Source organism: Sabethes cyaneus, chromosome 3 (assembly GCF_943734655.1).
Source record: "Sabethes cyaneus chromosome 3, idSabCyanKW18_F2, whole genome shotgun sequence".
Lineage (NCBI taxonomy): Eukaryota > Metazoa > Arthropoda > Insecta > Diptera > Culicidae > Sabethes > Sabethes cyaneus.
In genome coordinates this window covers 119,189,939-119,216,237 of record NC_071355.1, presented here as the reverse complement: position 1 = coordinate 119,216,237, position 26,299 = coordinate 119,189,939, and the positions used below count along the sequence as shown (strand labels likewise).

General features: G+C 37.1%; 1 protein-coding gene across 8 annotated transcripts in view; it reads right to left on the bottom strand.

Annotated features, from left to right (window-relative positions):
• Positions 1 to 26,299, bottom strand: part of LOC128742843 (basement membrane-specific heparan sulfate proteoglycan core protein) — a 1,551,467-nt gene that overhangs the window by 93,291 nt on the left and 1,431,877 nt on the right. For all 8 annotated transcript variants that reach the window (XM_053839324.1, XM_053839321.1, XM_053839325.1 and 5 more), the window contains 2 exons: positions 20,065 to 20,225; positions 19,760 to 20,013 (listed from right to left, as the gene is read on the bottom strand). In XM_053839324.1, coding sequence (XP_053695299.1) covers positions 19,760 to 20,013; positions 20,065 to 20,225 — 415 coding nt within the window. The remainder of the gene's footprint in view (positions 1 to 19,759; positions 20,014 to 20,064; positions 20,226 to 26,299) is intronic.

Genomic DNA, 26,299 nt, shown 5'->3' with positions numbered 1-26,299 from the left:
GGAAAATACAGGACGTTATTCGTTTATGAAAAAATTTGTTTGATTCCAATAATTTTTACGATTTTGCCCGTTAAGCATGTAGAGAGTTATGCAGGGATAACCACTTAAATAGAGTTTGGAATATTAGCTTCGTAACTTTCGTAATAAAGCTATAGATAAATCTGCGGAATCGTATTCTCAAATAACTTCATTCATTCTTCTGTGCCTACTTTTAACGATACAAGAACTGTTTCGTTTAGCATAATTTGGGATTTTTTTACACAGGGCGACCAAATTGGGAAAATTTTACTCTACTTATGTAAATTACCAAAAGTGTTTCGTGCTAAAACAAATACGTAAAATCCCATTGAAAAACTTAAGTGTAACTGTTTTTCTGCTAAATTCGAATGATGCAAAAGTAGCTCTATTTTAACAGAAGGCAATTAGTATCCCGCTTATCTTATAATCCATCTTATCTTTCAATCAATAAGAGTTAAAATTTTTGCACAATACTGAGAATAAATTAAGTTTGCATAATTTTATGCATAAAATGACATATGTTATGCTAACTAGTTAGGAAGACCTTTTAGTTTCAAAACTAGAGCGTACAATGTACAAACACTGTGAAGCAACTACGAAAAGGGAGAGTAATAGTTGGTTTTATCAATAAAATTTAACTAAGTTTTAATTCGGGTTTAACTAATAAGTTTAACTAAGTTTTAATTTGGGCTAGAAATTAAGCCTACTTTCAATATACCCGTATACGGAGATAGAAGTGGCAACAAGCAGTTTCAATGAATATACAACGACGTGTTCGTTTGTGGAAGGCAATGATAGCTACTGTTAGTGATGTCTCGAAGCGCAAAACTAGGTCCATTATAAAATCAATACTAGGTCCATTCAAGATCACAAAAGAGGGTTAACATTTTCAAGGAATTTGAAGATTTTACTGGTTTTACTGAACTTTTAAATACCTAAATTGAAATTACACATATTTGAGCATCATTTTAAGAGTATTGTTTTATTTCAAACCAGAAGGGTTCCGGGTAGTAAGACTTTGAAAATACTCTATGGTGACTGCCAAAACGCTGAAAAACAGCTACTTTTAAATACGCGGCAATAAAGTGGTTTTGTCTATAATTTTAATTTAATTTTAGTATATTAACGTTCAGAAATGATTAAAGATAAACATAAAAGTAAAATACAGTACAAATACTTGATAGGTATATCCTAAAATTCTTATTTAAAATAGGTCCATTCAAAATCATTTACCCTAATATAATTACTCCTTTCGTCCTCACATTCAATTTTCAAAGTTTTATCCGAAATAATCAATCCCCCTCGCAGTGATGCTTGTCCATTTTCCTAATACGTATGTATATTATATTTAGATCATTCCACGCCAGGTGTCAAAAAGCAAAGTTTGCTGCCGATTGGACTCCCAAGTTTGCTGCCGATTGGACTCCCCCTCTCTCTCCCCCCTCCCATAAGACATGAGAATTCAGACAATTCTTCGCTATTTTCCATACCACCTTAAAACTGGCAATTATTTGAATAACCTTCCCGAAGACCGCAACTTTCTAGACAGTCAGATATAGCCTGTATAAGAATATTACATATACACCAGCGACACGTAGTGAGACAATTCTGCGCTATTTTCTATACCACCTTAAAGCTGGTAGTAATTTGAATGACCTTCCCGAAGACTGCAACTTTCTAGACAGTCAGCAGCACAAAATACAACCTGTATAAGAACATTATAGTATATATGACACTAGCGCCACGTAGTGAGACAATTCTGTGCTATTTTCCATACCACCTTTAAGTACGGTCAGGATCATGACTTATTCCATGTTGGAACCAATTAAGTCAATTCCCATATGCTACATAGACTCCAATAAGGACGTTCGACCGCCTTAATGCAATCACTCGAGATCGTCCTTATAGGAAACGTTGCAGCGGGATTATTTTTTCCCGCTAAAGGTACTAGATAAGATGAAAATAAAAACACAATTTTTCGGATTTTCGGGGCTCAAAATTGGTCGTATTACTCCGTAATGTCCAAATAACTACCCTAATTTTGGAGGTTGGGGACGTAAAACTCAACGATACAGTTTTTTACAGTTACCATTCATTGGATGCATGCAGAAAGGATGTCACAGAACTGTTCGAAACTTTAAATTTTCGAAACGGTTTGCATCTTTAATATACAAAGGTAAACACGTTATTGTTGGAGAAGAAGCATCAGCTGAGGAATGGCCTGATACTCATTACTAAAAGGTTGACCAACAAACAAGCGGTCTCAAACGTGAATAATTTCAGAGATAACTTTGTTTTCTTAAAAATGTCGGTAGCACAGCATACACGTCAGTAAAAAAGTGGTAGGGAGTTAAACTGCCATTTTCACACTATGATTTGATTACGATACTATTTAGTGGTTACCGAGTTCTGAACTAGTAAGTGACACGGGTTTCAATTATTAAAAAAAACTACAAGGTATACAGCCCTAAAGGTTGTACGAAAGGGTGACGTAGGACTATAGCAGATCATTAGATCAAAGACTAATGTAAACTGCATTTCTGGCATATGTATGTGTATAAAAATCTGTGAGTGCCATTGTTTAAGTGAATGTTTAAAAGAGCGAAATATTCATATTCAATTTTTCATTGAATGCAATAGTGGCTTTGAAAATACGTGGAAGGGGGTTCATAAGTACAACGCCTGAAACCATTGTGATATACAGATTTCTGTGCATCATAAAGGTTGAGATATAGAAATTTGTGTGCAACATAAAGGATGAAATATGAGAAAATCATGAAAAAATTTGTGTTTCATTTGTATAGGAGTCCCCCCGTTAAAAGACGGATGGGTCTCAGTACACCATAGAAAACATTCCTGCCTTCTAAAGCCCCCACATGCCTAATTTGGTTCCATTTGCTTAATTAGTTCCAGAGTTATGAGGAAATTTGTATATCATTTGTATGGGAGCCCCCCCCCCCCCCCCTTTTAGAAGGGAGGGGGTCTTAGTACACCATAGAAAAAATTCTTTTCTACAAAAACCCCCACATGCCTAATTTGGTTGCTTTTGCTTGATTAGTTCTCGAATTATGAGGAAATTTGTATATTATTTGTAGGGGACCCCCCCTCATAAAGAGGGGAGGAGTCTCAATTTACTATAAAAAATTCTTGTCTTCTGAATCCCCCACATGCCAAATTTGATTCCATTTGCTTGATTAAATCTTGAGTTATGAAGAAATTTGTATTTCATTTGTATGGGAGCCCCCCCCCTCTTAGAAGAAGAAGAGGTCTCAATACACCATAGAAAAAAATCCTGCCTTCTAAAACCCCCACGTGTCAAATTTGGTTCCATTTGCTTCTAGTTTTGAGGAAATTTGCGTTTCATTTGTATATGAGCCCCCCCCCTCTTACGCCCTCCATAAAATTACTCTCTTACTCCCTTCATAAAACTGCTGGTCATTTTATCTATCCAACGACATATAAATTGTTCAGTTTCGTTCAGTAGTTTAGTAGCTATTACCATTTGAAATCTTTCATTCAAACGTTACATTTCTATTTTCGTTTTCATAAAGTGGTACCCAGTCCCAGTATAGTAAACAAAGACGTAGTCCTACGTCAAAACAAGGTAACTATAACTAATCAAGTGACACAGAAGTTCAAAGCAAAATTCAAATGAAGGTCAAGTTATACGTTTGTGGCTCTCTAAGGTGATCCTGTGGCACTCCACTATTATCAAACTGGTTCATCTCTACCAGGATGCTTACTTTATGTACTTGGGTCGAAATTTGTTTGAAGTTTTACAGGTTTGAACTAAAATTTAAGTACTGTACAAAATGTTTGTTTTAAATGATTAATAATATGGAAAAATAAACGCTTGTTTCTTATCTTTTGTTTGGTTATAGAAGGTTTAATGTTATTATTTTATGCTTGTCCCCCCTTCGACAATATTTTGAGACCAGGACATAAACTTTTTTTCAAATTTGTATAAGCCTTATTAAAAACTAATTGAGCCCAAACCTTACGATCCGGAAAATATAAATGTCTTATCAGATTTCAGAAAACTGCGGATACATTCTATTGGCCACTGTTTGCGATGATGTTTAATCTTTGTATTAGTTCTTTGAGTTCTTATATTGCATAATATAGCTCTAAGATGTTGTACATAAAAGAGTCAGCCGGAAACTGAAACAAATAGTTTTTATCGTCGTATTGGATTTTATTTAACTGTATAAAAATTCTGGTTGTTTGCAACATTTATGTAGTCTGATTAGAGTAAAATGTTGCTTAGAAAATTCTTGATCGTTTGCTATTATTAACTCATTTTTTAAAATTTTGCGGCTTGGTCCGGTCTTATTTAACACCGACCATATGATATCACGACAAGCAATTGCGTTGAGCAGGCGAGTCGAGCAGTCGAATCAAGCAATCGAGTCAAGCAGTTGGGTCGAACAGTCAAGTCAAGCAGTCAAATCGAGCAGTTGAATCGAGCAATCGGGTTGAGCAGTTGAGTCGAGCAGCCGATTCGAATAGTCCAATCGAGCAATCGAAACAGTTTATTCGAGCAGTCGAGTCGAACAGTTGAGTCAAGTAGTCCAGTCGAGCAGTGAAATCAAGCAGTTGAATCGAGCAGTTGAGTCGAGCGTCGAATCGATCAGTTAAGTCGAGTAGTCTAGTCGAGCAGATGAATCATGATGTCCAGTCGAGCAGTCGAATCGAACAGTCCAGTCGAACAGTTCAATCGTGCAGTTAAGGCGAGCAGTCGGGTCGAGTAGTAAGTCAAGAAAATGTGTCAAGCAGTCGAATCGAGTAGTTAAGTCGAGTAGTCTACTCGAGCAGTTAAATCGAGCTGATCAATACAGTAGTCAAGTCGATCTGTCCAATCAAGCAGTTGATTCGAGCAGACGAATCGAACAGTTCAGCCGAGCAATCAAATCGAGCAGTCTAATCGACCAGTCCAGTCGAGCAGTCTGGTCAACCAGTTGAGCAATCGAGCAGTCCAGTAGTCGACCAGTGAGGTGACTGAGAATACAACCCATTGCTACGACAATATGACGTCCTATCAGGGACCTGTTTACCTAGTTACCGATAGACCTCTTATGGCGTCTTGTCAGAGACCTGGTTTTCGGTTCAGACATAAGGCTCTTATATAAATAGATTTAATACAAAAATTTTGTACAGTACTTAAATTTTAGTTCAAACCAAACCAAACTTTCAATTTTTTTTGACTCAACCACATAAAGTAAGCATCCTGGTAGAGATGAACCAGTTTGGTATACAGTGGATTGCCACAGGATCCACAAACGTATAACTTGACCTTCATTTGAATTTTGCTTTGAACTTGCGAGTCACTCGCTTAGTTATCTTGTTTTTTCAATTATTCCAAATCCGTGTCGTTTACTAGTTCAGTATTACGGTGGGAAAACCATCGACTGACCTCCGGTTGATAAGGCCTATCTTCCTGCCACGCACTAACGTTAGAAAGAGAAACGTCTTTACAATAGCAGTGATAGGCTAAATATAAATCTTGGTAACGCAGTCAGCGAGCGAATTGTTAAAGTATATTAATATATTAATTATCACATTATTTTCTATTCATCTCTTAATTTGTATAATTTACTAAGCGTGTAGGGCGCTATATCTCTGCATATTAGTGTTGGTAAGAGGAAATGCTAATCAACTTAGGGACTGTATCGGCTCGTTTCATTAGCCCTGATTTTTGTTTTCAGAGGCTCACAGATCACCCTTGTACAAAAATCAATAGCAAAAGAACTTGGAGTTGATGTAAAACACAATCTTCGTATATGCTATGGACCGGTGGCAATAATAAACAAATTCCGACGACCCAGATCGTAAAGTTGGCCATTTCCAAAGCAGGAGGTAACAAGCGTTTTGATCTCACAGCAGTATATACTGTTGAAAACTAGGAAGCTGCCGGAACAGTTAATGGATTTCGAAAAATTGGCAAAGGAGTACACACACCTTCAGCGTTTACCAGTCAAGAATCTTCAGAGGGCGGTTCCTGGTTTGCTGATTGGGTTAAGCAACAATCACCTATTAAGTACTTCTAAACTTTGAGAAGGTGGAGAACAGGAACCTGTCGCAGCAAAAACTCGTATCGACTGGGTTCTTGTAGCATTCCCAGATAGTCGACCTATAGCCGAGAGCCGTTTAGAGTGTCTGGAGAAATGCCTACTAAAAATCCTCAGCTTTACGATATGGTACGGCAACAGGTGGCAGACTATCAATCCAAAGGCTATATCCACGTTGTAACTAATGAAGAAATGACAGGATTTGATCCACAACGCATTTGGTACCTTCCAATTGGCATTTTCTAAATCCCAACAAACCTGGCAAAGTCAGAATTATATGGGATGCAGCGGCCAAAGTAGACGGAGTATCGTTAAACACAAAGCTAATAAAAGGCCCGCATTTATTGCCTTCTCAGCTTTCAGTCACATTCAAATTTCGTGAAAGGGCAGTTGCATTCTCGGGGGATATCCAAGAGATGTTCTTGCAAATTGGTATAAGAAAGGAGGACCGTAGTGCACTGCTCTTTGTCTACCGCAATGATCCATCGCAGCCTATAACAACAATGGTTTCTGACGTTGCTATTTTTGAAGCAACATGTTCTCCTGCAAAAGCGCAATATTGCAAGAACCTGAATGCTGCGGAAAGTGAAAACGAATACCCAAGAGCAGCGACAGCCATAAAAGACAGGCATTATGTCGATGACTATTTGGATAGTGTCGACAAGGAGGAAGAAGCCGTCGAATTAGCTTTGCAAGTAGCTGAGATCCATCGGAAAGCGGGTTTCCATATTCGTAACTGGATTTCAAACCGAAGTACAGTTTTGGAGGCTATTGGAGAAGTAAACCCTGCTATAACTAAAACTCTAGCTATGAATAATCAAAGCGGACTCGAACGACTACTCGAAATATCTTGGCTATCACACGAAGATGTGTTTTGCTTCACACTTAACTTCCAAGGTAAACTTGAGAACTTAGCAGAAGGGAAAATTGCGCCTACAAAGAGATCGATGCTGAGTTTCGTTATGAAAATTTATGACCCCTTGGGACTGGTAGGTTCATTAGTTATCCAAGGAAAAATGCTGATTCAGGATGTTTGGAGAGTTAAGGTAGACTGGGATCAACAAATACCGGACGACATATTTGAACGATGGAAGTTGTGGTTACGAGTTTTGAAGGCGTTAAATAATATAAGAATACCACGATGTTACTTTCTAGGATACAGTCAGGCCAGTTTAGATTCGGTAGAGCTACACATACTGGTGAACGGCAGTGTGCAAGCTTATTCTGCTGTAGCATACTTTCGTATTCAAGATCGTGAACAAATTCGCTGCGTTTTAGTCGCCTCTAAATCAAAGGTCGCTCCACTACAACTATGTTCTATTTCTCGATTAGAGTTGCAAGCGGCGGTTATTGGTGCACGTCTATGAAGAGCTATCGAAGAGGGACACTCGATTAAAATCAACCGTACATATTTCTGGAGTGCACGTAGGAGTATTTGACCCAAAAAGTTGATCAAAAGTATTGTTAATCATTTTTATTAGAGTAAACAAGCGGTAATTAGTGAAAAATAGTATCATTAGTGCTATGAAGTAATTTTTTATGGAAATATGTTTGTCTCTACCTAGTAGTGTAGCACAACTTTTCTTATATTGCTTTTACAATTATAGTTGAAGAATGGAAACTTTTGTAGAAATTGTGTGCATAAAGGGAGAGAGATATATGATAGAGAGAGGTGAGAGGGAGAGAGATGAGAAAGACAGGTGTGTATTAGAGAAAGACGTGAGAAAGAGAGGTGTGTGGAGAAAGAGAGTGTGTGTGGATAAAGTGTGTGTATGTGTGTGTGGATAAAGTGTGTGTATGTGTGTGTGGATAAAGTGTGTGTGGATAAAGTGTGTGTATGTGTGTGTGGATAAAGTGTGTGTATGTGTGTGTGGATAAAGTGTGTGTATGTGTGTGTGGATAAAGTGTGTGTGGATAAAGTGTGTGTGTGTGTGTGTGTGTGTGTGTGTGTGTGTGTGGATAAAGTGTGTGTGTGTGTGTGTGTGTGTGTGTGTGTGTGTGTGTGTGTGTGTGTGTGTGTGTGTGTGTGTGTGTGTGTGTGTGTGTGTGTGTGTGAGAGAGAGAGAGAGAGAGAGAGGTGAGATCTCAAACACTTTCCTTCATTTTCCTGCGCATGCTTCTCTCTCGGTCCATTACTGAATCCTTTCGATGGGTGACCCTCCGGAAATTATCACAGGAAAACCTAATCCAGATCCAGCATATACTTATTCTTCTTACAAAACAGGCCTTTTGACTGATAATAAGCTTATCGAATGAATTGCGTAATGAAGAGACACAAAGCATGTGCATATTTAATAGAAATTAAAGAAATTTGGCGAATTTTTCTTCTAATACCTAAAATTTCTTGTTCAATTACTTTATGAAGCATCCCTCTGGTATCTCACAAGCACAGTGACATAAAATATATCTTTCAAACGCATGAAATTTCATAATAGTATAATTTATCATAAGAAAAATGCTGCGAAATTGAATATTTCATCATTTAGTAAAAAGTTTTTATTTCATTAAATTGCAAAAAGTTGCAAAAATTTCACTCACAACCCTCTTCCTGGGACTCTAAGCTATCAAATGGTATCAAAGATTGTGATGAGAAAAGGTGAGAACATAAACAAATATCACTTTAAAGTAGCAACATATTTGTGCTAATGTGCTATAATAAATAGTGCTCGCTTGTCATCATTATATTCATTGAAATCTCAAGTCTATATCAACAAATAATTGTAAAATCTTTGAGTTTCAAAAGCCTCCTTACTGCTGGTCGATAGGATATATATAGCCTTAGAAATGTGAAAGGCAACATCCTTACCTGCATGAGCGAAAATATATAGCCCATTTTTACTCGAAGTTTGACAGCTCTATGTAAGATGTAAACAAAACAAATGGTTTCAAAATTAATGTTACATTGTGTGATAGGTATCTGGGAAGACAGCGAGGTTTAATTGGAGGGGATTGAACGAGTTTTAATTTTCCTCATTTTGGCCAGCTTTTTGGTCCAAATACTCCTCTGTGGAGTGATTCTAGCACAGTTATTTCTTGGATTAGGTCGGATACACGCCGTTACCGATCATATGTCGCCTTTCGAGTCAACGAAATCATCAATTTATCCAAAGTTCAAGTGTGGCGTTGGTTACAATCGAAAATCAATGTAGCTCATGAGGCAACGAAGTGAGGGAAGGGTCCAAATTGCAATTCTGATAGCCGATGGATGCGGGGGCCTGCATTTCTGTACGACAATAAAAACAATTGGCCAACAGATAAATTCGAGAAAGCAGAGGAGACGTCGGAAGAACTGCGTCCAGCTTATGTATGCAGTCATTTCCTGTCAGCACCGATAATAAATACTGAACAATTCTCCAAGTATGGGCGACTTGTGCGAAGCGTAGCATACGTGTATCATTTTCGCGATAATATGTTGCGGAAATCAAAAAAAAAACTCCAATTGACTGTGAAACAGAATTAAGTAGCGAGAACTTGAAGGATGCTGAATTACGCTTGTGGCGGTTCGCGCAATCAGATTGTTTTCCAGATGAAGTGACACTTTAAAAACGCAACACACAATTGGATGTAAAAGCTCGACGAAAGCTGAGCAGGAGTAGTTGCTTAGCCAATCTTCCGCCGTTAGTCGATGAATACGGAGTGTTGCGCGTATTGCTTATGCTGATTATGTTGCTTACGATGCTAGATTTCCGATCATCCTTCCTAGAGAACACCGAGTAACCGAACTCGTATTAAATTGGAATCATCGTAAATTTCGTCACGCCAATAACGAAATGGTAGTAAACCAGATACGGCTAAAATTTTGGATTCCAAAGTTGAGATCGCAAATTCCTTCCATCGCTAATCGCTGTCTATGGTGCCGTTCCCGTACCACCGAAGTTGGCTCCATTGCCCCGATCCCGTACTACACCCTTTCAACGAGCATTTACATTTGTCGGTATTACTTTGGGCCATACCTCGTTAAAGTCGGACGCAGTTCTGTGAAACGCTGGTTTGCAATTTTTACGTGCCTTACTATTCGAGCAATACATGTTGAGGTAATTTTCTCCCTGTCGACTGGTTCGTGTAAAAAGGCAGTTCGACGATTTATTACGCGAAGAGGAGCACCGTTGGAAGTGTACACTGATAACGGCACAAATTTTGTGGGTGCTAGCAGAGAACTTTCAAAGGAGCTTAAAAATATATCTCGAGAAATGGGGTTTCACTGATGCAAACACACAATGGCGCTTCATCACACCAGCTGCTCCGCATATGCCTGGCTGTTGGGAGTGAATGGTCCGCTCCGTCAAAGCTGCCCTTTGAACACTAACGTCGTCACGAAAATTAAACGACGGATCTTTTATACCCTTCTTTGCAGAAGCAGAGCACATGGTAAATTTACGTCCATTAACTTTTTGCCACTAAATACCGGAGAACAACAGTCTTTAGCTCCGAACCATTTTTTAATGTTGAACTCTAACGGAGTTCGTCAACCAATCAAACCACCGCTAGACGTTAAGAAGGCTTTATTAAATAGCTAAAACCATTATCATTTTCATTATCATTACCATTATGACACATTACGAAACAGCTGGACACAAGGCCGTGTGAGTCAAACATATCCTGGTAAAGATGGGGTGATTCGACAAGCCGATGAGACATCGACTGGAACTGTGAGGAGACCCATTTGCAAGCTAGCCATCTTAGATATTTGTGGTGAAGGTGAAACACTTACGAAAGAGATTGGTGATTGTGTCGTCGAAGCAGTGCCAATACGACACGAGGGGGAGGATATTACGGTGGGAAAATCCATCGACGGACCCCCTGTTGATAAGGCCTATCTTCCTGCCACGCACTAACGGTAGAAAGAGAAACGTCATTACAATAGCAGTGATAGGCTAAATATAAATCTTGGTAACGCAGTCAGCGAGCGAATTATTAAAGTATATTAATATATTAATTTTCACATTATTTTCTATACATCTCTTAATTTGTATAATGTACAGTATTTTATAAACTAAAGTTGATTAAAAGTTGTCAGTAGCGGCAGTATAAATACGCAATACGCCGTATGCGCAACATAGCAAGCGCTACGTGAATGGCAGCTCTACAACTTTTTCGCTTGGAACGCATATGCTGTGCTACCAATAAGTTTCAAGAATAGACACATTCCGCCGTGACGTTACAACGTTTTGACTCTTCTTTGCGCAGTATTTGTGCTTCAGCCGGGAAAATCGTTGAGAGACCCCCAAATATTATTATATATTTGGAAAGAGCATAAAATTTCCTATTAAAAGTGAACAAATTAATAGCATTTGCTTTACCTAGATTGTTTTGGAAAGCAAATATGTAACGTGACGTTACAACGCGCCAGAAATTCGTCTGTTGGTTCTTCTGTTCAAAAACATGAAAATTCTGCTCTCTTTCAAATTTTATCTAAAAGATTTCTTCTACGATTTGATAAGAGATGAATACTGAACAACCTGCCATGTACAGAATTCCGATAATCAGTGAAGTTAATTTTTAACGAGCTTTTACTTTTCGTGACGTTGCAACGCTCTGCTTTACACAGAGAGGGTCGTAGCTCCGTTGTAACGTCACGAAAAATCTGTTCAGTTAATATTCGTCAATTATCACTGTTGCTGCCTTCTGTATATAACAGATAATCAAAAGACGTGTTGTTAGTATGTCTTTCACTATTTTGACTACGTAATTTTGGGGTTGTTCACAAATTACGTCGCGCAGTGGGAGTAATTCTAAGAAAGTGAGACATAAGTAATATCATCGAAACCTTAAGACATAGCATAATAGTTGCTTCTATAAAGTTTCTTCATTTAAAATGCACTTTCCAGTGGTGAAAAAATATTCGGACATTAGGGTGTCCTCAAGCAGATACAAAAAATATTTTCTTTATTTTAAGTCAGAAATGATTGCTGTCTACAGAAAATTTGTAATAAAATTAATTTTAAGAAACTTTGTTGAATACTGAAGATTTCTATTTCTTACATGAAAAAAGTTTTATCTAGCGCTTTAATAACGCTTCGTATGCCTTGCAAATGTTCTAAGAAATTGGTGATCTAATTAAATTGCCCATTTTGGTCGAAAATAGTAGACCTCTATCTTTTCCCCTTTAGAAGCTATCACTGTTTTTTTTATTTTTACATGTACTCTTCAAGGGGATGTATCTCGGGGGAGAGCAGCTAAACTCACTTGTTTTTTGTGAGTCAATTCATGCTGCATTCCACCATGTACAACTTAGAGTAGAACTCTGTCGAAAATCTAAAAAAAGTTATTATGAAGGCAACCGTAGGTGAACATGTAGAAATAAAAGATACAAGGGATAGCTCCTAAAGGGAAAAAGATAGATCTCTACTATTTTCGACGAAAATGTGCAATTTGATTCGATTACCAATTTCTTAGAACATCTAAAAGGCGTACAAAGTGTTATTAAAGAGATAGATAAAAAAACTATTTTTAAGGGTGTCCCTAAGAGTTTGGCTCTATAACTTTTCTCATGTAAGAAATAGAAACCTTCAGCACTCAACGAAATTTCTTGAAATTAGTTTCTCTACAAGTTATCTGTAGACAGCAATCATTTCTGACTTGAAATAGAGAAAATAATTTTTGTATCTGCTTAGGGACACCTTAATGTCCAAATGTTTTTTCATCACTAGAAAGTGCTTTTTAAATGAAGAAACTTTTCTGAAGCAACTATTATGCTATATCTTAATGTTTCGATGCTATTACTTATGTCTCACTTGTTTTGAATCCGTCCGGCTGTCCGCCGTGACGTTACAACGCGAGCTTCAATCAGTTGTAATTTAGGTTCTACTTAACTTATCTTCATTCTTTAGGCACCGTTTTAAAGGTAATTATGAGTACAAAGAGAATACGGATTATTAGATTGTTCGAATTTGTACTTTTCTGCGAAAGCGAAAAAGTACACCTCTTTCGTGACGTTACAACGCAAAAAAATGGCCCTATTTTATCCACTTGAAATACAAAATAACTGCAAAATTACATCCAAACTATTTTTGGAATGGATTCAGCATATATTTCTTTGTATGTTGGTCGAAAACAAGTGATATTATTAAATGTTTTAGCGCACTGTCGCAAAATTTTTGAAAATATCATGAAAAATCATTTATTTCTTGTAAATTTAATTTATTTTCGATGCACGTTTTATATAACTTCCGAAAATGCTAGAATGCCCATTAAGGCAGTTTTTAAAGGTTCAAGCATTGCCCAATCATGGAAAAACATTCAACTATGCTAAAAGCAATTTTTATAAAATGTTTGATTGGTATACCGGCCCGCGGAATGTGTCAATACAATTTTTTTTAACTATTCACGTTTGTAACCGCTTGTATCTTGATCAACCTTATAGTCGTATGAATATCAGCCCATTCCTCAGCTGATGATTGTTCTCAAACAAGCTTAGTATATTAAGGATACAAACCGTTTCGAAAATTTCAAGTTTCGAACAGTTCATGTCACTTTCTGCATGCATCCAGTACATGGTAAAAACTATATCATTGAGTTTTACGTTCCTAATATCCAAAATTAAGTTATGTACGTGTACACTACGAAATAAAACGGCCAATTTGGAGCCCAGAAAGTCGTATTTCTATTTTATCTTATCTAGTACCTACACAATTAAATAAAAGCACCGAGCTCGGCAAAATTTTACCGAAATCTCAACAGCCGACCTGTAGCAGCTCACAAAATACAACTAACTTCAATGACTGGTTAAACAAGAATGAATATATATTTCTGTTATTCTATCTAGGCCTACTAAGTTTACATAGAGTCATTATATAACTACTACATCTCTCCTTCCTTTTATTACTGTCTATTTATTTTATAAAGTTTGTAGTCATTTAAATATTCCGGTTTTCGCTTCTGACGTTTTTGAACAACCTCTTCTGTTTCTTCTTTTTCCTCTGGAGCATCTTTAAAGTTATTGAGCACTTCATCTAAAGCAGGGCTATCTGGTTTGAAAGGGTTACTGGAAATTATAAGTTTGGTGTGGTTCACATGACGATCAACTTCGATTCCGGTGGATAAATTCCTGAGCGTAAGTCTTGTTCCACTTTTCTTCACGACCACATGAGGCTGTGGGTTGAAATTGGTATCTAATTTGGAACGTCTTACAAGATTTTTAACTACCACATGATCTCCTACATCAATTCTTGAGACTTTTGCTCTTCTTTTTCTGTCTCCATATTCCTTCCCTTTTTCCTTCATAATTTTGTCGTTAATCCTTACATTGTTAAAGTCCTTACTCTTGTTTACTTGATCAATCATAGGAAGTTTATCTTTTAGATTCCTTCCTATCATTAGTTTCGCAGGAGTTATGTTTGTTATTGAATGGGGTGTATTGCGATAAGCTAAAAGAAAATCTTGCAAATCACTTTTCCAATCCCTCTGCATTGCGATGCTGATTTTTACTGTCTTCAATAGTGTCCTATTATGCCGCTCAACTAAGCCGTTTTGGAACGGGGCAGATGGAATTGAATGCATGACTTTAACTCCACTTAATTTACAAAATTGCATAAATTCATGTGATGTAAAAGGAGGACCATTATCGCATACGATTTCTTCTGGATATCCAAATCTTGAAAACATTGTTCTTAATTTGAATATTGTAGCCTTTGCCGTGGTTGAATTCATAATTTCAATTTCGGAATATCTTGAGAAGTAGTCAACAACAACTAATAGATGAACGCCATTAGTTACCTCGGTGAAATCTAATGCCAGTTTACACCAAGGACCTTCAGGCAAAACTGATCTTGTCATTGGTTCTACATTTTCTTCCGATACCAATGTACAGCCAGTGCATCTTTTGACGTATTCCTGAATCATAATATCCATGCGATTCCACCAAACTTTTTGCCTCAATCGTTTTTTCATGGCTACACATCCCAAGTGGGGTTCATGCGCAAGTTGCAGAATTTTGGACTGCAATACTCTGGGTATAATTATTCTATTATTCTTTAGTATGAGCTTACTATCCGAAGAGAGATCATGAGCAATTTATTTATATCTAAATAATGTTTTGGGCCACCTTTTAAGAGGGTAAGACAGCCATCGCATGAGTTCTGTTAATTCTATATCATCCTTAGTAGCATCAATAATATCCTCTACCGACAAAGCCACCGGACAAGCATCATAAGATACCAAACGTATAATTCTTTCACTTTCTTCATCATAACATTGATTACAAACTTCCATTTCTTGGCACAGTCTGGAAAATGGATCAGCAATATTTGTTTTTCCCGGACGATATATTACTTTGTAGTCATAGGACATAAGCCTAAGTCTCCATCTTTCTATTCGCGCGCATGGTTTGGCTCTATCTCCAAATATTGTTACTAATGGTTTGTGGTCAGTTATAAGCCAAAAAAATTTCCCATATAAGTAAAAATGGAATTTTTCAGGTGCCCACACAAGTGCCAGAGCCTCACGCTCGATTTGAGCGTATCGTTTTTCAACATCCGATAAAGTTTTGGAGGCATAACTAATTATTTTTAGAACTCCTTCCTTAGTTTCCTGGTATAATACAGCACCTAAGCCAACTGGGCTTGCATCTGCTACTATAAATGTTTCAAGATCAGAATAAAAATATATTCTAAAGTTTCGTTTCTTGCTAATATCGACCTTAGGTTATCGAATGCTTTTTGGTGACTACTAGTCCAACTGAAACATACTCCTTTCTTTGTTAGGTTATTTAGAGGATTTGCTATTGTGGATAAACGAGGGATATACCTATTAACAAACGTAACTATTCCTAGAAAACTTCGTACTTCTTCTGCAGAACGTGGCTGACGGAATTGGCTTATAGCTGCTAATTTTTCTTTAGAGATATTCACTCCATTTGCCGATAGGTGGAAACCAAGAAAATCTATCTCTTCAACGCATTCAATAGTTTTAGTATAATTTAGACAAACATTTCTTTCGGCTAGACGGTTTTTCACAAAATTTGTTCTAATTCTAAGAGATTCTCGATCCGCCGCGTGTATTAAAATATCGTCAATAAAAACAATCAGCCAGGGCATATCTGCTAATATAGTTTCCATGCATTTTTGAAACAGTTCAGGAGCAGCTGACAATCCAAACACTAGCCGTTTATAACGCATTAGACCTAATGGCGAAATGAAGGTAGTTATATAACGGCAGTCCTCATGTAGCAATAATTGATGGAATGCTTGTTTAACATCAAACTTAGTAAAATATTTGCTGCCCTTTAAACGACAGATCATTTGTTCTATAGTTGGCAGAGGATGGACTTCTCTAACAATAGCTTTGTTTGCTTCTCTTAAATCTATAATAATTCTGACCTCATTAACACTTTTCCTTTTTATAAGCATCGGCGATACCCATTCTGATGCTTCATTAACTTTTTCTACTATATCTTGTTCCTCTAACTCCTTTAGTTTTAGAAATGTTAGTTTTTCTAGGGGAATTGGAATGCGCCGGAAAGCTTGCCGAACCGGAGTGACTGATTTATCAATTTTCATAGATGCTTTCATATCTATTTTAATATATATTATTTTATAACTAATAATGAACTACAATTACTAAAGTTTACCTTTAATACATGGCATAACACTGCTGTTCGTGATGTTGAGAAATTTTACAACTCCTAATTTCTCTGCAGAATTTCCGGAAAGCAAAGAACACTTCCCATTTTCAATAACAAAGAACGTCGTTTTACAAGTGCGATTTCCAATAACTAGTTCCGCATCGACTTCTCCAAGAACTGTCAATCGACAATTGGAACCATATCCTTGAAAAATTTTATTGCTACCTTTCCGCACATCGAATGCTTGAAATCCCACTTTATTTAAAGTCTTCCAATCCGTATTACTAAGGATATCTTCATCGGCACCAGTATCTACCACGAATTGAACATTTACACCACCAACAGCAGCTGTTACTGTTCGTTTAGCGTCCAGATGAAATAATTCACGATACTCCACCGTATTAGTAATCTCATCAACTTCTCTTATAAATTTTTTCTTGTTCTGGCTCTTATCCTGAGATCGATTTTCAGTAAATTCTAGATTCTTATTAGCACCATTTTGTTTATCGTTCTTAGCATACGGGTGAGAGATTTTCCGCGACCTCCAACAGCAACGTGCAAAATGACCCATCTTTCCACAATTGTTACATCGAGAATCACGAGCAGGACATTTTTGACTATTGGAAATAGGCGTTTCTAAACAACGAGTACAGGAACCTTTGATATTCCTTGAACTATTATTTGATTTGGAGACAGCGTTTAAATCTTTAAAATGTTCAATTTCAGTTGGCTTGGAACGGAGTTCCTGAACCTGTGCGGAAACTGACTCATGAGTACGCCCAATCTTCAGCATTTCTTCAAGAGTAACATCCGCCTCCAGATATTTAGCCCTCAGTTTATCATCGGTTTCCGTCGAGTACACTATTTGATCCATAATCATTTCGTTGACTTGATTTTCGAAATTGCATACTGAAGCTTGAGTTTTCAGCCGTAGAACATACTGGTCCAATTTTTCATTTGGATTGAATTTTAGCTGACGGAATTTGTTTCTTTCGTATCTAATGGACATTTTAGGTGAGAAATAATCATCTAATTTTTCCATAGCCGCCCGATAACGATTATCCAGAACATTTCCAGTCAGTTCCACATTTTTCGCAACTTTTCGAACGTCCGGTCCCCCGAAACACATTAGCGCATTGTATAACTCGTCGTGATCGTTTACCCCTTTCAGCGCTAAGTATGCCAAAAATTGGCCTTTCCATTCTTCCCATCGCGTAGAAGTTGGGCCATCACCAGACTCATGGAATGGCAGTATATTGAAATTCAGCTGTAATCAAAATATTTCTAAATAATTTTTCTTATGACGATATTTTCTATCGTTATTTTAATTTAATTAGAGTTTCCAACGGTATTTGTTTAAATAAATTCAGTGGCTTAGTCTCTTTATATTTGCAGTTAAATGGCCTGGAATCTTGTTCCCTTCATTTAACTCTCTAAATGGCCTGGAACTTATATTCCCTTCATTTAGAGACAAATTCGTCAGCTCAGCTTCGTGAGCTTTCAGATAAATGGCCTGGAATCTTTGTTCCCTACATTTATCTACTTAAATGGCCTGGAATTATCAATTTCCTTCATTTAAGTCCTCATTCTTTTCTTTCATTGGAAAATCTTTTCTCAACCAAAGTGGTCGAAATTGTTTTAGTGTTATATAAAAATTTCCGTTACCATGGACATGTTGATAAGTTGACAATTTTCTTTTTTTCTTGAAAATTCTTGAAATGCTTCGTCTTCCAACTAATTTAACTTCTATTCTTCGCTTTTATTTCACTTCTCTTGCTTCAATATTTCCTTCAATTTTCGAAGAATTTTCAATCAATTTTTCGTGAAGATCTTTTTTTCTCGTCGCCAATGTAGCAGCTCACAAAATACAACTAACTTCAATGACTAGTTAAACAAGAATGAATATATATTTCTGTTATCCTATCTAGGCCTACTAAGTTTACATAGAGTCATTATATAACTACTACACCGACCGTAGTAGTAAATTTTGATATAATTTTCAAGGAACTATTAGGCTTATGCAAATTTGAAAAAAAGTTTATGTCCTGGTCTCAAAATATTGTTCAAGGGGGGGGGGGGGGGTCAAGAAAAAAATAATAACATCAAACCTTCAATAACTAAACAAAAGAGAAGAAACCTGCGTATATTTTTCCATATTATTAACAATTTAATACAGATATTTTGTACAGTACTTAAATTTTAGTTCAAACCGAACCAAACTTCGATATTTTTCGACCCAAGCACATAAAGTAAGGATCCTGATAGAGATGAACCAGAGGTGAAAATGGCAGTTTAGGTCCCTACCACTTTTTTACTTGAAACGCATATACTGTGCTACCGACATGTTTTAAGAAAACAAATCTCTGAAACTATTCACGTTTGAAACCGCTTATTTCTTAGTCAACCTTTTAGTCATGAATATCAGGCCATTCATTCCTTTTTTGATGATTGTTCTCCAACAATAACGTGTTCACCTTTGCTTATTAAGGATGCAAACTGTTTCGTAAATTTCAAGTTTCGAACACTTCAGTCACATCCTTCCTGCATGCATCCAATTCATGGCAAAGAACTGTATCTCTGTGTTTTACGGTCCTACCATGCAAAATTAGGGTACGTACTTGGACACTTTACCGAATAAAACGACCAATTTGGAGCTCCTCAATTTGTCGTGTTTCTATCTTATCTAGTACCTATGACGCCAATTGCAATTCGGAATTTCTCCGTCAACAGCGGTACAGAATTTCACTCATATATATGTTTGATTGATTTTTGTCTCAATCTAATTCGTTGAATTAAAATCGAGCAGCAAACTTTAAATTAAATTAAAAACGAGCAAACGAACGCCAAAATAGTCGCCTGTGACTTGCAATAGGAACCATAAAGGTTAGTTGGTGAAAGAAAGTTGATCAATAATAACGGGATAATTGCTTTAACTTTGCACATATTGGATAATTTATAGATGTAAACTCGTTGAACTGTAAAAAATCTGCTTTTCACTAAAGAATGCAACATAATAATATAACTCTTTATTTTTTTGCCCCTTCACATTTCGAAAATTTTTGAAGGGGGGGGAGGGTAAACGTTTCATACAAGGTTCCGGTCGTATACTTACATCTGAAATGCAGCCTTCAAAACCTTTTTTCATGCCCACAGCAGGGTTTACAAAAATTCTTTTATCGTATCCACCAACATAAACGTTTGATTTGAGTAATATGGCGGTTGGTCTGCCAATTTTAGGCTCATTGATCAAAGCTTCTTCATCAACCTGCAGGTAAGCTAGGCCCCCTCTGCTACGTCCTGCTGATATATCATGCCACTGGTTATTGTGAATTGTTACAGTTGATCGCAGAATAATCGGTGGTATTTCTAAAAAAAACAGATTTAATAAAATATAATTTGTGCAATAAATATTCATACTTCCGGCTACACTGTATCGGAATTCAATCCGGCCGTTATATAATACGATTGCTACAAAATCGCCAAAGGTGTTCTCGCTCTCAGCAGCATATAATAGAATACAATCGTCCAACTTGTCTGGCTTAAACCGGAATTTTATGGTGCGCTTTGTTTGGAATTTACTGTAAATAAAGAAGAACGACATATTCGCTCATTGCTTGTGGTTCACTTACGAAGTAATTCTGCTGTTGCAGACCTGTAATTAACATAGATTCAACTAATGCTAACTCAGGCTCGGTAGATGCAATTATCAGTAAAAACCTGATTTAATCTACCTAGTGGTGAAAGGAACCTCTGTTATGCGGTCTTACTTGTTATTTGAGATAGAAATCGACACATCTTCTGAACATAATTCATTTGTTGGTTAACGTTGCATTGTGCGTTGGTTTATATCACTTAAAATTTTCGGAAATTGAATAAGTTTACAAAATTTCAACAAAATAGTGCAGGTAAAAGTAAGTTGTAGGCGAAAATATTGAATAAAAAATTGAGAAAAATACAGTGCCTGGTAAAGGTCTAGTTTATAGGTTTTTGAACGATGCATAATTTCCTGTAACGCCATTATATTTGATTTACATCAATAAAGTTTTCTTGAATAAATTTATTTAATTTATATTAACCTTCGGTTACTCACGCTGTTGTATTTTGTACAACACGTGTAGATTTTTTAATTCCATTTTGTTTAAAGGTTTAAATCGATGTTAAACTAACGTATATTATTCAATAAACTTGTTATGAGCAAAATGTCATAATTATTCAATGAAATAATACTTGAAACTGTTGGGAATATAGATCAGCATAAACCGACAGAAGAAAACAGCATGTGAGGTGTACCGCAATCGGCCCCAACTGGATTTTTTTCTCATTTCTTCATATGGAAAAATAGTATCTGTATGCAGCAAAATTGTCAGCAATTAATCATTGGCGGAACTAGGAGGGGGGGGGGGTCCAAGCCCTCCTAGGAGAGACCTCGCCCCCGTTATAAAAATCGAACCTTTTATTTAAACCTAAAATGACTATAGTTAGTAAACCAGAGATAATAAAAGCTTGAGAGTAATTTTCATTTGCATCATTTTTATGAGATTCCGTACATTAATGTGCATTTCATTTTAATATATGGGAAAACGTAAAATGTTTAAAATGTATCCTTCTGTTGGTAATCGAGTAATTCGGGGCTAAAATTAGGGTATTTTATATTTAAAATACTAGATGACCCGAGAAACTTCGTATTGCCACAAATTAAACTGTGTTGTTGTACATAAATCATGAATCTCGGATGATCTTTGTCACAATCTTGAGTTTTGCAAGTTTCTGAGGAGTTCAACCTGAGATGATTGATTTTGACAGTTACGTAACTATAAAAGCATCCCAGGTAACCAATAAGCATCACCAATGCTATTGGAATGCAAGCCAATTGTAGGGAATGAGAGCAGAGAGAATGACGACAGTGAGAGAAATAAAGAAAAGTGAAGAAGTCAGTCGTATGATTAGCTTTGAGGAGGATGGACGGTAATGGTTACGAGTTGGATATTATTTTAATAAAATTGAGTTATGTTATGGTCAATTGTATGAAAGTGTGTATTGCTGAAGGTGTTAGACCGTCAGGACGCGACAATGGCGTAAGTCGGTGGTTTTAAACCTGGTGTCGCAGGAAATTTTGATGTGCTCGGGGTGAGTGAGTGAAATTCGATGATTGGCGCGTCGCTGTCGGCTTCGGCTGGGCTTACATCAGCGGTATAATCAGCAGCTTCACCAGTACAAAGGGATGTATGTACATACAGCGTGAAGTGTTTTGCAAGACTTGTTTTTGGTAGTAACGAGGAATAGTTGCTTGGATATAGAGATGTGTTAGTCAGTGGCATGTTTCAAAAGAGGAATTCCATCCTGTAGGAAAATTTGATTCCCCTGAGAGGGTATGGCGTGAGTTCTCCCTGTGAGGAGATTCTCTTGAGACCATTATGCATATATTCCCCTGAGAGGGTATTGGTAGTTCCCTGTGAGGAAACGTAACAGTACTCCCTGTGAGGAGGTTTTCTTGAGAATCATGCATTTATTCTCCTGAGAGTGTGTTGGTAGTTCCCTGCGAGGAATACTAATAGCACTCCCTGTGAGGAGGTTCTCCTGAGAGAGAGTTGTGCATTAATACCCCTGAGAGGGTTTTGGTAGTTCCCTGCGAGGAATTGTAGCCCATGAAGGTTAACATCTTAAACTGTCCGAGAGAGAATAATTCTTTATAGGTTGTCATATATTACGTTTATTGATTTGTTTTGTATTCGTATAGGATCTGGACCTCATTGGCAAAAGAATATGCGTGTCATCAAGAGCTTTCAAAAGCGAAAAATATTGGGCCCAGTCACATATTCCGTAACGCGTTTGAGAAAGAGGATTCTGCCAATTTCATAGGCGAGTTGGCGTGAAACCCGTCACAATGTACATTAGTCACCGTGAACTCGCCATAAAAAAATTGAGTTACAAGGGAAGGTTTGTTTTCAGGTCATTTGGACACGAAAGAAATTAAGGTATTGCAAATCATCAAACGTAATAAATGAATCTTCACCAAATTGTCTATGAGTTGATAGCACCATGTTCATAATGAAAACGCGTAATGTGTGTTCGCAACCATAGAGATAGCGAACGGAGCTATAAGGATTGCTAATGTGCGACTGTATTAGTGATTTGTGTGTATCGTGAAAAATTTTTCGCAGCGAAAACAAAAATTAGAGATGCAAACAAACCGCGTATACGTATACGCGGCGAAGTGTGCGTGCGGTAAATGTCAGCAATCTCTATTGATGTTGGTACCAGTGTTGTCAAAACCAAAGGGTTTCCAGAAAAGCAAATAAGTGCGTAGTAATCAGAGATTACTTTTGTAATCTTTTACATATTAATTACGCAATTAATGGTAGCCAACATAATAATCTTATACCGTCTTTGTCTTTAATTTGGGTTAGTTCCAATCCGACCACTGAATGAAAAAAAAACTTTCGGGAGAATAAACAAACATTTTCGGGTTGTCAGTGTATTGCTAATAGCTTAGATTATTAATAGTACATAGATACGCCACTCTGCGCGATTTTGCGTGGTGGTAAAGAGACATCTGTGGCGGCTGGGTGAACCACTGTTTGATGGTATTTGTAAAGCACATACACGCTAAACGTCAGCTGCTTATTTTTGGTAAATTTTAACACAAATTGATTTTTGAGTCAGGGATTGTTCAAAGCAGATGGAAAACATTTTTTAGGGTTCAAAAAAGCAAAATAGAAAAATGCTCACGACGCGTAGGATAAGTGCGAGTCGTTTCGTTATCTCATAAGCTATTTATGCAATACAGTAGACTCTCGGAAAAGTTAATCGATTGGGGAATCGGTCGATTAACTTTTCCGAACTATTGACTTTTTTGAGTAGTCCTAAAAGTCATTGAAAATGATGAATACAAAAGCTAAAAATGCATTCCAGGATATAGGATACATATTTTTATGTACCTGGAAGTTGTAATGGAAAGAAATATGTAGCAATATCTCTATGAAATTATAGTTTCATAGTTTTTTATAAAATAATACCTTTCACTAAGTTTAAAACAGTCGGTTACACTAGTTTACTTTTGTTTTTTCGTAGTCTAGTATATTTCCAAAAATCCTGAAGTAACTATATGCTCGTATTGAACTATTGTTGCAACTGTCCGATACAAGAGTTTAATTTAATCCCAGTTATGATGCGACTCTGTATGAAACTGTGGAAAGGTGACAATAAGCCGAAAAATTAGAAATAAAGATAGAAGGTAAACACACGTGTGTGAAGAAACGCTTGGACAACCAATAAATTCAAACTCTCAGAAAAGTTAAGGCAAAAATTAACTTTTTAGAGCGTTACATGAGAGCTGATATACGCTTAACTTTTCTGAACAATTAACTTTTCTGAGAGTCTACTGTATAATGTTTGCTTTCTACTACCATCTACGTTATAAGTTTTGACAAAATCATTAAAATTACAGTAATGATTGTTAGTGACAATATTTTATGCTGGTTGGTGAACTCAGATCCAGGTCAAGAAGATGTTGGGTTCGGCGCTCGACCGGAATAACCTGGCAACATTTTGTTCATTTCAAACCCAACATGGTTTGCAAGGTGACGTCACGAATGAACGCAATTCATCCATTTGTTTTTGTTATTCATTCATTTGTTTTTGTTAGGCAAACACTGGTGCTTTGAATACAGCAACGTATTGTAAAGATATCGATAATCTATTCGATATTGCAAATTCATCTACCTTTCAGGAGAAAAAAGTAAGTACATATTACATATACTTTTGGTGGCATCATTAATTACGTAACGTTTAAATTTTTGCGAACAAGAGTTTATCAAAGGAAGTATTCATAGAATGCTTCATTATTTAGGGATATAACGTTTCAAACGTTACCTCCCTTATGTAACAATTCTTAGCGTTACGTTAATCATATGTGCCACCCGCATTTCTTTAATCACTTTATACATCGTGTATTTAAACCAATCTAACTCACTACATTTTGCATTAGGAACTGAAACGGCCAATAACATCATTTTCATCGCATTGGTTGTTTCTGGATGAAGTTGTAGTAAAATTACGAAAGCTTTATTTTATCGATAAAAATTGCTCAGATTTAGCACAAGTAAATATTGAATATATTTAGGGTGGCGCTTATTTTTTAACTTTCCAAAAATTTACTCCCCACCCCCCACACCTGAATCTTACGATTACGAAAATGTAAACGTCTGTCGAGGAAACAGCGGTTACATTACGATTCCCAGTGTCTGCGAAGATGTTTAATCTGCACACTTAATTTTTTTCGCCGAAATCGGCAAAAAAATGCCGAGAATTCAACAGCTGAGCTCTCGGTAACCTTCTCGGCAAAAGTTACGTTTACTGATCACTCGGTAAACGCAAATGATATCGAATTGTCAAAATATACTGAGAACTTCGGCAAAATATGCTGATTCATTCGGCAGTTTTTCAACGAGATCTGGCAAACTTTACCTACGCGTTCGGTAGTTTTTTGACGAGATCTGGTAAAACATGCCGACACACTCGGTAGCTTTTTACCGAGACCCGTTGTATTTTTAAATTGAGTTTGCCGATTTTGTCAGTTAATTTTGCTGAATGATCAGTATTATTTACTGCCGATATTCGGAAAAAACTAAAACCACTTTTTTGAAAATAGCAAAAAACCTCAACGCATGTAATAATAACGGAATATATATAATCGCTTAGCCGCTAACCTCGAACGATGCGACCGATGTCTTCGACGCCAGCTCCGGATCGGTGTCCTCTCGCTTCATTCGATTCATTTGCGAGTGCAGCTCGGCCTGCCGCATGGCATCCGTTTCCGACAGGATGTCGAACCCGTTCAACCGGACCGGCTTGAAAACGAACTTTTTCGCCCGAATATCCGGGATGGTACGAAGCAGGGTATCGAAACAGCGCGGGATTATGCCGCGGTACTGAATAACCCCGGTCATGGTATACGTTTTCCCATTGCCTGTTACTCCATAGGTGAAGACTTCATACGGATCAGCGCTTCAATCAACGGTTGAGCCACCGTCGAGTACAGTTTGTGCTGCGTTGCGCCCGATTCGAATGCGTGCCGGAACAGGTACATATTAGGGTGGGTGTGAAATCTTATAGTTGATCACAATTTCGGGCGGAGTTAAGACAACCATATTGTGAGCGGCCTCCCGCAGACAGGAAAGATCAGATTCGCACGGTAATGGAAATAGATCAGATTCACACGGTGCTGGTTTTCAAATATTCTGAAAAAAGTCTATTACAATAAGTACAAAAAACTTAATATACTTCCAAATTTCTTACGCACCTTCACACGGCGAAATCGCTAGCGAAATGCCAAATAAAAATATTGAAATGCGCTGGCTGACGAAGTGACGAACGAAAAAAACGTTTGACATTTCTCGCTGTCATGTTGCCGCCAAAAAAACTGGTGGAACAAAAAAATATCCCATGCATTTGCCGATTTATGGCAAAGCAAGATGCTGTTTTACCGAGAAATGGTATTTGATATTGCTGATTCCGGTAAAATAAAGTAAACCGCAATATTCGTGACATTTTATTAACGATTATCGGCATTTTGAAAATAATTACTGAAGTACGTGAAACCAAATTGCCGAGATGATGTTAAATGTTATTTTTTAACGAGATATCGTTAAAA